At 37.4% G+C, this 17,379-nt stretch overlaps 2 protein-coding genes across 5 annotated transcripts in view; one reads left to right on the top strand and one right to left on the bottom strand.

Annotated features, from left to right (window-relative positions):
* The first annotated feature begins 24 nt into the window (after nt 1–24).
* On the top strand, nt 25–12,592 carry LOC126873401 (uncharacterized). Its single transcript, XM_050634243.1, has 7 exons — nt 25–381; nt 981–1,108; nt 1,229–1,450; nt 1,557–2,072; nt 2,326–3,955; nt 4,151–4,650; nt 4,760–12,592. The coding sequence occupies exons 1-7, from the start codon at nt 297–299 to the stop codon at nt 5,051–5,053; spliced, it is 3,375 nt and encodes a 1,124-aa protein (XP_050490200.1). The 5' UTR covers nt 25–296; the 3' UTR covers nt 5,054–12,592.
* LOC126873443 (guanine nucleotide-binding protein G(I)/G(S)/G(T) subunit beta-1) overlaps nt 5,376–17,379 on the bottom strand; it is a 25,405-nt gene continuing 13,401 nt past the window's right edge. For 3 of the 4 annotated variants that reach the window (XM_050634286.1, XM_050634284.1, XM_050634285.1), the window contains 5 exons: nt 16,757–16,902; nt 16,373–16,666; nt 15,879–16,080; nt 15,493–15,709; nt 5,376–15,177 (listed from right to left, as the gene is read on the bottom strand). In XM_050634286.1, coding sequence (XP_050490243.1) covers nt 15,071–15,177; nt 15,493–15,709; nt 15,879–16,080; nt 16,373–16,666; nt 16,757–16,902 — 966 coding nt within the window. In that variant the 3' untranslated portion in view covers nt 5,376–15,070. Of the gene's footprint in view, nt 15,178–15,492; nt 15,710–15,878; nt 16,081–16,372; nt 16,667–16,746; nt 16,903–17,379 lie in introns of all 4 variants that reach the window. The other variant, XM_050634287.1, reaches the window with a different exon arrangement.

Below are 17,379 nucleotides of genomic sequence, written 5' to 3'. Positions count from 1 at the left end.
CAACCCAATTCTAAAGAAGATCAGACTGTATCGTAAGACCATGATCTTGAAGTGTAAAAACCTCAAGTATCTCGATGACAGACCTGTATTCCCAAGAGATCGTGCCTGTGCAGAAGCTTGGTAAGTGGCGATTAATTCGAACAATCGTACTTGATAATGATATTTTTCTTTTAAATCGATCAGAGCTTTAAATTTAGAAATGATACAATTACTCGTACTATAATACTTTCTACGGAGGAATGAAAATATAGAGTCGATGTAGTGTAACAAGCTAACGAAACTGTTACGAAGACAGGATGCGAGGAGGACCCGAAGAAGAAGCAGCTGAGAGGAAACGCTGGATCGAGGCGGAGCAGAAGAAAATCAATGATAGCGTGCAAGGTGAGTAAAAATCGAAAGGTAGATGATGTATAGGACTTGTTTGGCTCCTGAACGAAACGGTCGCTCTCGATTTTTTCGAACTTTTTCATTTCTGCACGAAAGACGCTTTCCGAACCTTGAACACTCAGCCATCATCTTCGCGATCTTTCTTTTGAAGCTAACGACGTTTAAATATAATACATACTTGGACTTTACTAACAAAACTACATACTTTCAAGATACAATAGAAAAACTTTCCACTACTATAAAAGTAACATAACCATCGTAAATTTTAATCATGTATTTATGTAATGAAAATACAAAATCAACAAAAAGACGGAGATGATCGATTTAGTTTCTGAGGGGTTCGCCTGTAATCGATGACTTGTAAAATTAGTTTAATTGTGCAAAACGGTCAAGCACTTGATCGACGCTTGTAATATAATTTCATTAATTTTCTCTATTTTCCTGTTCTGTTAACTGATTTGGCAAACAAGTGGCCCAATTACATGTCGCTCGACAGGATCGTATAAACTGTGATCTAGCGTAGTTGCAAACTGATCTAATCTGTTATCCATTGAATGTCTGTTTACTTGTGGACCTGCGCCCGCCCTCGAAAGCCCTGATAAACAAAAGGAAGCTGTACAAACCGGTCGGGACGTCCGAAAAGGAGGCGGAGGATAAGAAGAAGACGAAGGAGGACGAAGAAGTAGCCACGACCACGCTTGTCTGCACGAGCGACGAACTGGTAAGAACTAGTTTTGTCAAGGTCTGATACAGAATTCGTGCTTCGAATAATATCGGTCCCATCCACTATTTGATCATTCACCACGCGAAACCCCTTACGCCGGCTTGATCAACGTTCAAGCTCAACTTGGAGAAGAAGAAAAAGTCGGATGGTACCTCATCCTCCAACAGCTCGTCCGCGTCCTCGTCATCGGACGAAGAGGTGGAGAACGCCGAGGTGGACGATGATGGAACTGGGCAAAAAGGAATCGAGAAAAGTGACGGAAGGAGGCCAATGGCGGAGGAAGGAAGAACAGCCTCCGGCGATCTTGGCAAGGAAATTTTGTTACCCTGGAAAACACAGGTACGTATATATTATATTGCATATTAATAATAGTAAACTTCTGTCTTCTAACATTCTACATTCATTGGTAATTTTTTATATTCTTGGATTGTATATTTTTTTGAAGGTCACGACACGTAAGGAGCCGAAACAGTTAGTAGAAGAGATTGAAGAAACGAAAGAATACGTGGCAGGAGACGCAGAACGGAAAAGGTTCGGGACGAAAATTTTGGACGATCAACGATGTAGCGACGATCTACCAGGTGGTTATTCTGTTGGAAGAGAACTGGCCCATTACGAGAAACTTGTCCTGGAGACGACCAACGAGACCGAAATTACTCCACCGTGCTGTAAGCAGGGGAAGAACGACGATAGTAAATTACACACCAATTCCGAATACGATTACCGCGACAAGAAACACTTGGTTGAAAGTCACAAAACGTTTCGAGGATGCTCTCCTTGCTTGAGCCCTTTCGATAGTATCAGTGAAATTTTACGAGTCACAAATCGTCATAAGTTTTTACAAATCAACCTTGACATGCTCGAAATTGGTAAACAATGGATAAACCGCAAATTCATACCTCTATGCTTTTTGCTTTTGTGTATTACGTACATTCTATGCATTTTTGCGCTTCTTAATTTCCCATAAATACAGAAACATCCGAAGTTTACAAATTACCAATACAAACATATTTCCTTATGTAATCGCAATAAGTTACAGAACGTAGTAACAAAACAAATGAAATTTTACGAATCGTTCAATGGTTCTATTCAATGTAAAATTGTAAAAGATGAATCTATAACCTACAATTTGTTAATTATCGATTCACTAATATTATTAATCAGTAAGTTATTCTGCAACATAATCTTTGCGACTAACAGTAGATAATTGCTAACGTCCTATTCTCATTTTAGCTGAAGAAAAATCATTTAAGGATTCGTCGGTTTGTTGTAATATTTTGGATTGGTCGAATGGCAGAAACAAGAAAGAAGAGAATATCGTAAATAACGTGAAGGATAAACCTCTGTGTAAAGATATCCTGGACAATTATTGTAGAAAAGATGAACCACATCCTTTAACCAGTCAACTGAGTAGCATCAGAGAAGACATGAAAGAGTTCTGCGCTGATGTGGATAAATTTATTGAAGACAATAAGATCGTTTTCAAAAATGGCGAAGTGAAAAGACTGTGGGGCGAGAAAGAGGAAATTAACGCTGGAATCAAATTTGATAAAGATAATGAAGAAAAAGGAAAGGATTCGTCGAATAAAGAAAAAGATTTTAAATGGTGGAACACGAAGGAGAGAAAGTTAAGAGTTAAGGAGATTTTGAAGAGTAGAGAAGAAGAAAGTAAAAGATCGAAGAATGTTAAAAAGATCGAAATTATCGAGGACGTGGCAGAAAAAATCTCAGAATCTTCAAACAAAGAAGAAACTAAAGAAAATAAGGAAGTTTCGTCTTCGCAAAGTGTTTACGATTTATTAAATCTAAAAACGTGTCCCACGATTCTACTGAGCAATGTAAAATCTTATCCTAGAAATGAAGATGCTTCTATGTTATGCGAATCTGCCAAGAAACAAGGCAACGAAGATCGTTCCTCGGGTTTGTTCAATTCGCTGTTCAACGAGATGGAGTGTAGAGATTCGAGCAATAAGCGTGAAAAAATGTCAAAGTCCATTAGCTCTCACGAATTGCTGACTTTAGAAGAAGCAGAGGAAGCTGTCGAGGAAACAGCACGGTCATCCAGTTGTACTGATATAATTCTTTCAGATCAAGAGAATTTTCAGAACAAATCTGTTCGTATAGAAATCACGGGTGCAGATCCTGTGAATGCCACATTGCTCGATGACGACGAAGAATCAGAGAGTGAATCTGTGAAAACTGTAATTAACAATTATGAAGAAATTAACCGGGAAGAAGATACACGAACAAATATCGCAAAAGAAAATAATTCTGAATGTGTTTCTGATAGTTCAAACGTTACTGGAGTGCAAAACAAAATGCAACAGCTAGATACCACGTTCGACGGTACTGTATCTTCGAGCGTTGAAAAGTCTAGTCAATCGTCTAAATCGCATAAAAGATCGCGAGATTGCGAATATCTGGATGTAGTCAGCAAAAAATCCCATCTAATCGAAGAAGTGGATATTGAAAAAGACAGGAGCGATGGAAGAACGACTGGTGAAGTGTTTGAAAAGTGTAGACGGCATTTCATGAAAGAGGCAAAGAAGTTTGTACAAAAGGAATCGCCTCTGATCAACCAGTGCATAGAAAGCTTGATAACAAATAGAAATTCAGAGGGAAATTGGAAGATACAGAGTAGTCAAGAGGATTTCTTAAGTTTTACAACTGCGAACTTAAACCCTGATTTTCGTTGTGGGAAAAATTCGGTTAATTCGGAGGAGAAAATGATTTCTTCGCGTGAACAATCTCACGTGAAGCCGAGAAGCATTTCGAGTGTTCAAAATTTCGAAGATGATCGAGCAAGTAGGAAAAAATCGGATTCGTGTACTGATCGACGATCAGGTAAATGTTAATCCTCTGTCTTACAATTTCCATGCTATTTAATTTTTCATTTCGTGCGCCGTGTCAATTTTAGTCGATATTATAAAGCAAACAAAAATTAAAGTTATTAAATATAGATATAGTTATATTAAATTATAAAGTAAAATATTAAAAAATCTCAAAACTCCCTACATTTTAGAAACGATTTTATTTCAGAAATGGCATCGATTACCCAGCTTCTAAACCAATCTCATAGCACGGAGAAGCATTCGTCAAATATATGCACTGATCTCTACCAAGAATTCTGCAATCATTTGGATCAGATGAACAGTAAAAGAAAGCTTCTAATCGAGCCAGATTTCGTAAAAAATAGCAGGGCAATTGGCAGTGAACAGACAGACGACCTTCTATCGTCAAGGGAGACCAAACAGTCGAAAGAAGAACAAACAAAACCATTGATCGAGGAGATTTCAGGAAATTCAACAAACGTAGACGAATTAGAAAAACTTGAAGAACTATCTGTTCATCTCGAAGATCTTGGAATGGACGCAGCGTTTAAGGATAAGATATTAAAGAGCATAAGTGCTCCAAAAACTGAGGAGCAGAGAAAAAGAGCAAAAAAGTCGGCCGAGAAGTTGATGAAGACTTCCAGAGAAGCAATGGCGAAAGGAAAATCTTTGCTAGAACAGTCTTCCCCTGTCAGTAATCAGAACAAAGTTAGTAATGAAAACTAGTTACAATTTTATATTCTTACCTTCGTTGATTTCTTTTCACTTTGTTACAACAATTTGTATTTCTATATTAACGAGATAATATTATTTTTAGGATCTTGATCATAGTAGGAGATTTTTCATGAACCTGTTAGCAGAGGCTTTGGAGGAAAATAAGCATAAGGACGTTGATCCCACGAAGAGTATCGATGACAAATCTGAATCAGGTTCAATCATCGAAACAGTTTCAGATATTTCGAAGAATACTGTCGTAAAAATAGAAGAAGCTGCAAGATTATCGTCGGTTGATAATAACAGGAGTCAGGGTAGTGAAATTCTTGATACAGGGAGAGAAAACGTTGTCAGGGCGAGGAAAAGTTTGGAAATGCAGATGGTTCAGGAAAACTGAAGGAAGATCGAAACTGAAACACACAAAGCTTTGAGAGAATGTTAGTATTTAGAAAAAAGAAAATCTAAAAATAATTGACTTTTCATATACCATGAAAGAAGAAAAAAAAATCGTAGACTCTGTAAGTTAAGTTGTACGACTGTATTTCTGTTACTTTGTATTCAAGTAAACGAATTATTACGTTCCAACTATTCGTGCATCGAAAAAAAGCCACGAGTCTAAAAATCAGATTTCGATCCATCTCTAAAAGGAAAAAAGAAAATATGGTAAACATTTCACGAGAAGAATAATCTAAACGATGGATAGCAAAGTTAGACGGACCTTCTACTACGTACACTTTATTTTTTTTTGTCCACACTCACATCAATTATATAATAATAATAACGATGATGGCGGTGATCTGGTGAACCATAATTAATAGTAAGAATAATTAATCTGTAATTATGTGACAATCGGCTGCTTGCAAACGAAACAATAGTCTCCGACGTTCTTATGTTCTCGTCGTTCTCGAGGGCACCCGAATTTCAAACGAACATCCTGGCGCCCTCGCAAAGCTTGGCAAAAAGCTCGTGATACTTTTTTTATACGTTTATATAGGATGATATCGGAATGAAAATTTTTTCCTTCCGTCGCAAAATCGCGCCGAACCTTCCTCTTGTTCCTCTTGTTTCATTTTTTCCCCATTTTGCCTTTTCCCTTATATGACTCTTCTCAGACACATTTATCCGCTTTCACATCCCCACTGTTAGCATTTTGTATCTCGTTTATTTCTGTTCGACCATTCCCCTTTCCGTTCGCTTTACCTCGTAATATATGCTATACGACGTATTTTTTATTTCGCGTGCTCTTACAATTAAGAACTACCTTACTGTTCTGACTCACCGCAGGAAGTAAAGAAACGTACAGATACATTATGCTCCACTGTTTCTATAATTATTACAATAATAGATTTATAAATGTCCATTTTCCCCGTCTCAAACTCTCCCACTCATTCTACCACTCTCGTATCGATCATTTTCTCACGCGACCAGACGAAATCAAACGTTCTCATACGTAATTCGTAAAATCTCTTCGTACCGTGTTCTCTTTTTTCGCTTTCACACACGCACGCATTCGGTTGCTCCCTAATTGTAAGTTATTTTTCTGAACTATACCGAGTGCCGAGGAAGCGGTTTTCGACGACCAGAGACCTGAAACAGAGATTTTACTTGAGAAAAAAAAGACAGATCTATTTGTGTATCGACGAATATCGATTAAATAGAGATCGTAAAGATACAGATCAAATATTATCTTATTTCTCTTTTGGGATCATCGAACGACTCTTCCTGGCCACGTCGTGTATACGTCTCTTTGGGTTTACTTTTGCTTACTATCGTATTGTTATAGTGTAGGTTGCTGTTATTCCTGTCGCAGTTTAATTCATTATTTTAATGCATGACAGCCCTTACACGTTTACGGCTTACGTTACGTTACAGAAAGAGAGTACCTTAACGTCTATACTTGTTTTTTTGTTTTGTTTAGTATTAAAGAGTTTCCTCGGGTTATTATTGAAAAAAGTTTTCGAGAAGCTCGCCGCTCTGAACTCCCTTTCTCTTCCCTTGAGAATTTTTCTATCCTCGTTTTTGCGATTCAGAAGCTTGATAACGGCGACTTCGTGAGAGAAAATGGGCGATCCACTTTTGTTTTTTCCTTTCTCTATGCTGGATATATTTAAAATCGAACAGCGCGATCGAATGAAAACGTAAATTGCGACGGACTCATCGCGTAGTCCGCCGAGAACACGACAGATACGACGAATTTGCAATCGCGTCGTGAAGAAACGAAGAACTCGTAACAAAAATCACCCTCGTCTGCGTACATTCTTTGCCAATAAATTCTAGCATTTGAATTTCTGTTCGATACATCTGAATTTTCTTCAATAAAATTGTTAAATAAAATTTGTCGTAAATGTATCCGTAATTATTTCATAGAGGAATCGTGTTTGTTTAAAACATGAATTTGTGGGGCAACAATAGAAGTTATTTTTACAACTATTAAATTTATGAAATTAATTTGAACTTTCCTCGTGTACGACTAGTATGGTTGTTCTCTAGAACAAATTTTGATTTGTTCAGTTTCATTTTTCATGATACTATTTCTACAATGTTGTAACCATTAAAACGTATCATTACATACGAAAGTTCAAAAAGGGTAGCTTTTGCTACGAGTTTTCTAATCGAGTTTCGATAAAGGAATAGCTGGCGAACAAATTTCGAACTCCTCTCGTTCGAACGCTTATCAGTCTTCTTTGTATTCTAGTCCGAGAAAAATAACGTCGAACCCGTTGATTCTTCGCGTACTCTTGATCCCTAATTTCAGACGAGTCTTCTTCGCGTGTCACTCCGTTTTCTATAATGTAAATATATAGTAGATAGATACGATATAGTAATATTTGAGATTAATTTGTACCATCGTTTGTAATACAACGATGAATGAGATAAATTAAAAACGCGTTATAATAGTTGTTCTTTCCAAGCTGTTTAAGATACGTCTCGTAAGTATGACAGCAACACAACTTTCATTTTTCGCATGTTGTGTTATAATATCTTTATACCTTAACGCGATAAGGAACCAAGTACGACACGTTTGAAATCCTATTAAGGAACAATTTATCCTTTCGTTTCAACTGATTTAAAATGAATAGAAGAGAATTGTAAACTGGCTAATTTCATAATCACAGTATATCGCTTCCAATTACTATAATTTAAACGGTTTGTACACTGTTTCAAGTGTAACGATCTTCCTCGCGACTCTCGTGAATGCTACTCGTCTTTACACTACAATCGTTACTTTTGTTTTCTCTTTAAAGAGGATTGTCATCGTGCGTTGGTGTCTTCGCGTCACTGTATGCGAAACGTTCAACGAAATGTTCCAGAAATAACGTTATCAAAATATAAATGCTTCGCGAAGATATGTAAGATGAACCGATGCATCGTGATTGATCGCAAAACGCTAAGTATATTTGTAATCGTAAATCAAACGATGATTTAAGATATTTTGTACTGAAGATTAAACCATTAAGAAATTCGACGATAATATTTGACGAAAGATTTCAAAGTAGCGAAAAAAGAAATATTTTAATCAGGCTAACGCTACTGGTGGGCAAAATATTTATTCATGACGAATCGTATGAGAAGGCAGTTTTACTTTCTTGTAATTCCGAATAAACCAACAAAAATCGCTTAAAAATGATTTGTAACGGAATTTAACAAGCTACAAGACAAATTATTTACTTTTATTCAAACAGACCTGACTTGTTCTACTTTTCTTTCTGCAACTGCCTTCATTTCGTTGCAAACGTTTCAATTGTTATCAGCAATATAATAACATTTGACAGAATGGATCGGCGTGATTGCAAATTCGATCGACTATAGCAGAAAAAGGAAACTTACGCCGTGCTACGTGTACGACTCGCGACGTGCCGAAGTAGATAAAAATCGTCAAATTCTCGAAAGGATATTTGTCTCAAATGTTACGGAGAATCGGTAAAGAAAATCCGTCTCCAAGACAAATTTCATACGAAGCTTGTAAAATATTGTCAAGAGGAAGAGAAATCTGAAGAATCCCGATAAAACTGATGGCATCTCATTGTGCGAAGCAACCAATTTGTACATGGAAAAAATAAAAGAAAAATAAAATAGTAAAAATCGTCATACATTTACATATGTACGAAATATATATGTATATATAATATATATATATATATATATGCGAGTGTCTAAAGCTTGTAATAAATTAAGAAAGTAAATTCGAAGTGATCGAATTTTTCTTGTGCTTTCTATCTGTGTGTGTTTCAGCTATTTCTTTGGCCCTGTTCTTTCGTAATTCTCGTATATTCGTGAGCCCATGGTAAAATCTCGCATCGGAAACCGAAGTGAAAATGCGTAGTCGCTTGTTCTCCCGCGAGGGTCTCGAACGAAATTGTCATACAAAGTGTACTCGTCGTAGAATGTCTACAAAAGAGATACGAGAACAATTATTATGAAAAACGTTATCTTGTAAACAGTGTTAAAATCTTAAGATAAACAATGTAAGACTATTCGCAACAGTATCAATAGAAATGGATCTGACTAATAGGATGCGTAATGCTTGTTTCTTGGCCCGCCGATGGTTTTTATTTCTTTTTTTTTTTTTTCTTTTTTCATCCGTCTCGTCTTCAAATTTAATATTCTTCATCTCGCGTGGCTCAGGAGAGAATCTCGCGGAGCGAGACTCTCGGATGAAGTAATAGAAAAAATCGATTCGGAGTTTGATATTAAATTTGACGACGATCCCATTTCGTCCGACCGTGTCCAGAGGGAAAAAGAATGAAACGAATCTTCGCTCAACGAGCACGCTAATTATCTCATAACTAATTCAAGGCGAAAATTCCAAAGCTTTTTCCCCTCTGCGACGGTCGGGGAATCACTTTTGCGACGCGCTACAATGAATTATAACAATCGATCGTTCATCGTGGGAGTGGTGTTTCTCGCTGGTGCACGTTCCTTGAGAAATTTCGCGATCGATTTCTCGAACACACTATGTACAGATCATCGAATGAATAGAATGCAACGTGAACATATGTGTACATGTGTATATTTAGTGTGTAGGTGTGTATATGCCAGCGGTATGCGTTTTGTATATTTGATGGATTACAGAGATGTTACGCTACGTTTTGCGTGTACACGCGGCATGGGAGGAGAAGAACGAAAAAAGAACGTAAAAGAGGAATCTTAACAGGAGTCTTTGATGACTTCAGTCTCGCATAGAAATCACGCCAGGTTCGCTCTCGATGTCGAATGCGGTTTTTGGTCGATTCGCGATTGTGATGTCTCTTTGGATTTCTACGCACAATTCTCTTTTCTCTATATTGAAAAAACTTCGAGGCGGTATACAGATACAGCTATGGCGATAGCTACGTGTACGAGAAACATTCATCAGGCAATATTCCTTAACTGCAGTTTCTGAATAAACACACTACGTCGCACGTTTTTTATTTTTTTTTTCTTCTAAACTTGATTAGCTACTTAATGGATAGCGCGAATGCCTCCGGAATGTTCGACTTTCAAAGAACCGTTTCAAGGACAGCCATCTTCCACCCACGAACTTTTCACCTGATACCGATTCTTGTCACACTCTGATACATGGATCTTTTGAGTTGCATCCATCCTCAAAAACACACGGATTTCATATGAAAATCCTCTTCGTACAGCGAAGGTTCTTCCGTAATTTCTTCATTCGCCTCTCCTTCTTCTTACATTTATGAAAACGATTCTTTCTTATGACGTATCGTATTGATGACGATGACGATTGACAGGGGCACCCACGAGGCTCGAAACGCGTTACAACAAGAACAAGGATCTCTGTCGAGTCCACGAAAAATCTACCTTAGTCGCTTTTTCTTTGTTGGGCGAAGAACAAGGTCTATTTTCCCCTACGTTCTTAAAGACGATAAGAACGCGGGAAACGCCGACTTCGTGCCTCGTGAAAACGTCGTTCACGAAGGATGATTACTCAAATGAGAGCTAGTCTAGCCGTCGATAATAATTTATTATTATTTTATTGTTGTTATTATCGTTATATAAAAAGTGATGAGAGAAATCCTTGTAACTATCTATCATTTAACAACGAAGACATCCTTCCTCTTAGTTATCTTTTTGTAACTTTCTGGATGAATGTATATACCTTCCTTTTTGAATATATTTCCGGCTTTTTCCATTCACCTCTTGGCAAACTCACTTCCGTTTCCCATCAGCTGCCGCCACTTTTCTTTCCGCATTCTTTGGCTATGTCCTGGCGTTTCGTTCACTTAAAACAGCGTATCACGCGTTATTTAAGTGTTCTTTTGTACATAATATACACGCACTATATATTATATTTATATATATCGTACTTTATATTCGCTCGTAATTCGAAAGAGGCAGTATTGCTAATGGCTTCTTATCGTCCATCGTAAAAGGATTTACTAAAATGAGTTCCACTAGTTTTTCCACCTCTTCCTTTTCCTTCGTTTCTCATCGTGTGTTTCGCCGCTTTTTCACGTTGAAATAGGACCCAAAAGTATTCGCCGGAGACTCTTATCGATCGAACGAACGAGAAATTAAAAGAAAAGAAAATAGGCGAGAAACGTCGAATGAGAAAAATTATTTGCGAGAGGTCGGGATGATGGCGAAGAAAAAGAAAACGAGCGGTAAAAAAATAACCAAAACGCCACGTTTCATTTTTTCCAAGTACTTTTATTCACCTTATTATGACTTCAGAAAAAAAATCTATTCCTTCACTTGCTTTCTCATGCTGTTGTTCCTGATGTCACAATCGATCCGATATATTATCACGGTTCCCCTATGCATTCGATTAACTAAACGATTCAAAACCAGCACTCGCATCCTTGTCCGCGGACAAGGAGACCTACCAACGGGAATAGTAAAGAAAAGAACGAAATGAATAACAAACTGCTCCACTTACACAAACCTCTGCGTTTTCTTTCACGTTTTTTCCTTTTTCTAATTGGTTTATTCTTGCGTTTGTCGTTACTATGACTAGAGACTTAATAAATCGTTAATTTTGTATGACTACTCGTCGATAGTATATATATATATATTATATATATATATAGTATAATATATATATAATATAATATATATTATATATATATATATATTTTGTATTCGTACAAAGAATAAGAAACCATATTGCTTCAGTGGCTCGAGGCTTCGAAATACAAAAACGAGAAGCCTTCTCCGAGAGGCCACGGAATTACGAAATACAAAAAGCACAGATCTTGTGTTTCCATTATTTTTTTTTTTTTTTCGTTTTATAACTCTTTTTCTTTTTAAATATTTAAGTACCCTTCTTCCTTCATTTTGAACACCGTTGCAATGCTCTACGCAGACAACTAAGGTCTCTGTTCTTTTCAGAAGAAGAAAATATCTGTTTTCGTTTTGAAATTTTAAATGTCAAACTATCGTAAAAATCGAAGGAAGAAGGCCTTCATTTCGTATTGGCGCGGAGAAAAGATTTTTTATGTTATATCTTGTTATTTTTTGCCTAATTGGTCGCTAGAAGATATGGAGGCGTGTGACATAAGCGCGATTAGTCGAAAAGAGTGATATCAAAAAACCGATTATAAATGTTATCGTTCAGGAAAAGTATTTCTCGTTTATCTGTTTGTAACGCAATAATAGAATAACGTCTTTAGAAACTCCTTAAAGACTTCTTGATAGTTCCTTTAACAGTTTTTTTCTTTTTTTTTTTTAAATCAGATTACATACTTGTTCTGTTAGGAAAACAATTGCTGGTTTTCGCGTTCCGGAAGCCACGCTTCCCTTACTGACTCACTTAGTCATTTTTCTTTAACAGTTGGTGATCTCAACAGGAACCAACAGTGGTTAAAATATATTCAAAGCAATTTACATTAAACCACTAAGATCGCAATAAGTCGTACATGTTGTATAACGTCCTTGCTGATCACCAGAATATTAAATGCAAATAAGAATGCAATAAAATATAGGAAAAAAACAATATTACATGAAAATAATAAATCCGATTAAAAAGAAATGGATGTGACAGCGTGGTCACCGGAAAGCGATTGGACCGTAATCCTGCGGTACTGAACAAGTAGATTCATCGTTATCTTCTTAGATACTTATATATTAAATATTAATAATTATAAATTACAATCATTATTAATATTAATATTAAACATTATCATTAATATTATTACTTTAAATGCATACACAGTTTAAACATCTAGTTTCTTCGACAAAAACAGGACAGAGAATAGATGACAATGGAAGGAACACAACAGGTGACAGCGATTAAAAAAAAAAGATAGGAGATGAGAGGGAGGAGACGATGGAGGGGAAAAAGTCGAAGAATAATAATTAAAAACACAATCGTACAAAGTGGTTGATGGAAACGATAAAAATCTTCTCAGAAGAAACCGAAGAAGAGAAAAAACGAAAAGGACGGCGAGGGTGAGAGAGAGTTTGGTTTTGCGGTCCGTAGTTTCGATCCGTGATTCTTTGGGTCCTATTTCAAAGGAACTTCTAGGACGACTGTTTCGTCGGAGAATACGTGTTTCCTTGCACTTTCGAGGATTCTTCGGTTCTGGACCGACATAATAGAGAAAGGTGTAGGGTTCTGCTTTGATGAGAGTTAGAAGGAACTCTTCTCGGTCTCGCTGTTTTCTAACTGGAGAAACAGAGGATAGGCTATAAACTAAACGATTACACGTTACATTTAAATATTCTTTCTCTTCATACTTCATGCTGGTCCCTCGCGAGCGTGCATTAAATCCGCGGCGAGGCAAAGTACATTTTATTTTGTTCATTTTATTATCTCGCGTTGTCGATCGTTTTTTCGTTCAGCAGCATACCCTTTCATACGCGACGAACCAGATTTCGATGAAAGGTAAGCTGAAGAAACAACATAGGAATTACCGTAGAATTTTTAATCAGATTTTTATGCAGATTCTTGTTTTGATTCGCAACGGGCCGCGCCTTCGAGACCTTTCACTCATTCTTACTTCTGAACTCGTTCACTCTCTAACAATCTCCGTAACTCGAACATTCACTCAGTTTTTCAAACAAAAAATGAAAAAAGAAAAAGACACAAGAACGTATATAAGATGGTCTCCATATAAGGTCTATACAAAATAAATAAGGATAAATCTATAAAAATTACAGATATTAATGCAAACTCGGCGATTATAGTCACAAGAAACGATGCAATCTTCGTGAATCATTTTTTTCCCATTTTCTTTAACTAGCCATCCCTTTTAAGGATAGGAAATCCACGGCAAAGGAGAATTGAAATTTGAAACGTAAAAAGAAAGAGGAGAAAACGGAAGAAAGAGAGAAAACATGATCAGAGATAGTGACTTATATGTCGAGGCTCGTGGATGACCCACTATGTACTTAATAGCAGATGCCTTTTGTTTGCGGTACTTCGCGTTTTGTGTGCAAATGTATGTATGTAGTTTTCTATGTACGTATTAATACACGTGCGTACGGTGTGCGTGTAGGTTGAATGCAATATGCGAGATTATCGTAATCTTGGTTGCTCGTCGACATACGTATATATATAATATATATATGTATATATAGTTTTGATGATCATGTTTGCTTTTGTGTCGTGCACGAGCGACCATACTTTTTTTTTTCGTTCTTTTCACATCGTGTTCTCGCCTGGTACGACTTGCTTCGTGCGTGTCGAAAAGAAATGTAAAATCAACCGCCGGAGCAGCCATGTCGGCGCTTCATCGGCAGTGAACGCTCGGAACCACTTTTTTTTCTTTTTTTCTTATTCATAATAAAACGCTTCCAACAACGTAGACCTCTGGACGAGGGATGTTGTCTCGGAAATCGATTCTTGTTTCAACCTTTGAATTTGGGAAGATCTTCGAGGAGACGCTATCAAGATATATAATCAACAGCACGTTCTCTTCGAAGGTTCGTCAAGTAGTCCTTGAGAAAGGGGAGGAGAAAAAGGAAGTAACGCGCACGACATCGGAGAGATATGGCTGTCAGCCTTGGTGCTCCTCTCCGTTCTGTCGTTCTTCCTTTCGCCACGCTTCTTTCTCAATTATCATCATCATCATCATCATCATCATTCGTACGTTAAAGTATATCGAATAAACGGTATACTCATATACTAGAAGCGCTGATATTCACGAGTGATTTTATCCCCGACCTTGCCACGTCGCCAGGTTAAATCGACGACGCGTCTCCGGTAGTCCTTTTTACCACCACAACCCAAAACGTTCTTAAATTCGCTGCCGCTACTGCCGCTATTGCCGTGGGTCTTTCTACTGCTGTTGTCTAGCGGATGTCCAAACTTTCTAATCAACGTCAACTCCGGTGAACTTGGGGAGTAATTCTCCTCCGTTGAGGACACAGACACGCCGACTTCGGTGGCCAAGTGGTGATATTTAATGCTTATACTGTATGCTGATTTGCAGTTGGTTCTGTTGAGAAACGTCTTGGGATGAACCCCAAGTTAGTTCCAAATACGCAAAAACGAGTCCCATGAACCCGTCCCGACGGCCATACCATCTTCCGTAACACCGAGGCAAGAGACGCGATTATCATGACCAGCGAGAATTCCTGTAAAATAAAAATAGAATGTCTCAAAACATCCTACTTCTATAGATTCGATTCTTCTATGTAACATATGCTTACAACAATGTTTTATGATCTGCATTTGAAAGAGAAAAGGATTTTGGTCGAATATTTTGATATTATAAAATTACAAAATTTATAGTGAGTTTGCGCTACATGATATAAAATAATTCTAATTAGTGCCATTTCGGCAATCAAAATAGGAACAACTAAAGAAGAATTAAATTAAAGAGAAGGGCTTAATATAAAATTTCTCTTCTCTTCTGAAGGCAATCTTGACAATCTATAATGAGTACGTACCAGCTCGTTCCGCTTTCATAGAATCCCAAACATTGCAGTTGAAATCGTCGTAACCGGCCAGTAATAATCTACCGCTCTTGCTGAACGCTACACTGGTGATACCACAGATAATATTGTCGTGACTATACATCGCCAGTTCTTGATCTGCCCTAATGTCGAAAAGTCTGCACGTGGCGTCATCAGAACCCGTCGCGAAGGCGTATCCATTCGGGAAGAACTGAATATAATAAAATAATTCACATTAAGAACCATAGATCTTTTAAAATTTTCCTTTATAACAAAACTAGTTTTTCTAATAGAAACTTCCAGCAGTTTCACAACACTACGAGTACGATAAATAAGATAAGATAAAATTAGCTAGAAAATTGAGCAGATTAAGCTCTTACCGTAACAGCATTTATGTCGCTCTCATGACCCGGGAAAGTTTGCTTACAAGATCCTTCGCGAATGTCCCACAATTTTGCACTGGCATCACACGCACCAGATACGAATGTGCGCGTGTCTGGAGCCAAGGATAAGGACATTACATCGCCCGTGTGACCAATAAAGGAGGTACACTGTTGACCAGTTTCTATGTCCCACAGGGCACTAATTTAAAAACAACATAACATTGCGACGCAGTCGAAACATTTTTCTAGGTTATATAATTACCATTCAGAAGGAAGAAACCAAAAACTAGAAGGGAGGGAATGGATAGGATAGGATATATTTTTATTGCACGTTCACAATTCTCTTTATGATTTCGTTCTCAGGATATCTTCCTAAATAGAAGAAAGTAACACATTTTAATTCACGTGTGGTAGTATATTGTTATGCAGGTGATGCAAGTTAGGAACAGATCAATGGAATATCATAGAAAATAAAAATAAATGTTCCTTACCATGTCATATCACCAGAACTAGTGACAATTTGACTGTCGTCATAAAATCGACAACAGGACAAATACCCAGTGTGACCTGGGAGTTCTCTGCTAACTCTTACATTGCCTTCCCTAGTTTTAAGACTATAGATGGAACAAATGTTATCCAGCCCACCGCAGGCCACGAAACTACCTGATGGTGCGTACGCACAGGTCATTACCCACGAAGAGCGTAAAGGGATCGCGTGAACTTTGTTCGTGGTGTAGCTATCCCACACGATTAGTTTTCCATCCTGCGACGCTGACACTAAGTTTCTGTCAATCAAATGGAACGACTGTAGTTTCTCTTTCATATTTAATTACCAGAAAAATTGATTGAAAATCGTTGTTCATACAGAATTATACCTCGAATCACTTCCCCAGTGCATCGCATAAATCTTGGCTAAGTGACCGCGAAGTGTGCGTCTTGTGCGCATCTGTATCCGGCCGATAGGCTCCATGCCCGACGTGGCCTGAACCAACGTCGTATCGCATGCTGCTTTCCTAGCATCCTGAAAAACAAATATAAATAACACATGAAACTTAATATAGCTATTATTTTACATACAACTTAGTGAAATAAAGTTTATACTTAAAACGCAGTTTGTAATGAACACGAATTAAAAATTTCACGTGAAAATAGTTCGTTTTGACTGTATTGAAAGATCAGATGTCACAATCGGATGCGCCAAATGGTTAATTTATGGCGTTCTATAAATTACATGTATTCCATAAACAAAATCGCTAACTCTTAAATAAATTTTAGAGTTCTAAACTCTTGAAACTGGTCTTCCCAAACGAGTGAAAAGACGACGACAATGCATTTAACGACGGAAGACTAGACCGTATTCACAGCTCGGTTTAAGTATCCTAATTAACATTGTTTCGCGCTGACATAAGAAAATGACTATATGCAGCGTTCTCGGTACTCGAAGCTCACATCGAATTACTCTCGACTGTTCAATTAAGGGTCGACGAATAGTGAGAGG

Source organism: Bombus huntii, chromosome 14 (assembly GCF_024542735.1).
Source record: "Bombus huntii isolate Logan2020A chromosome 14, iyBomHunt1.1, whole genome shotgun sequence".
NCBI lineage: Eukaryota > Metazoa > Arthropoda > Insecta > Hymenoptera > Apidae > Bombus > Bombus huntii.
Note: the sequence above shows the minus strand (reverse complement) of the source record. Positions and strands in the feature narration are given on the sequence as shown.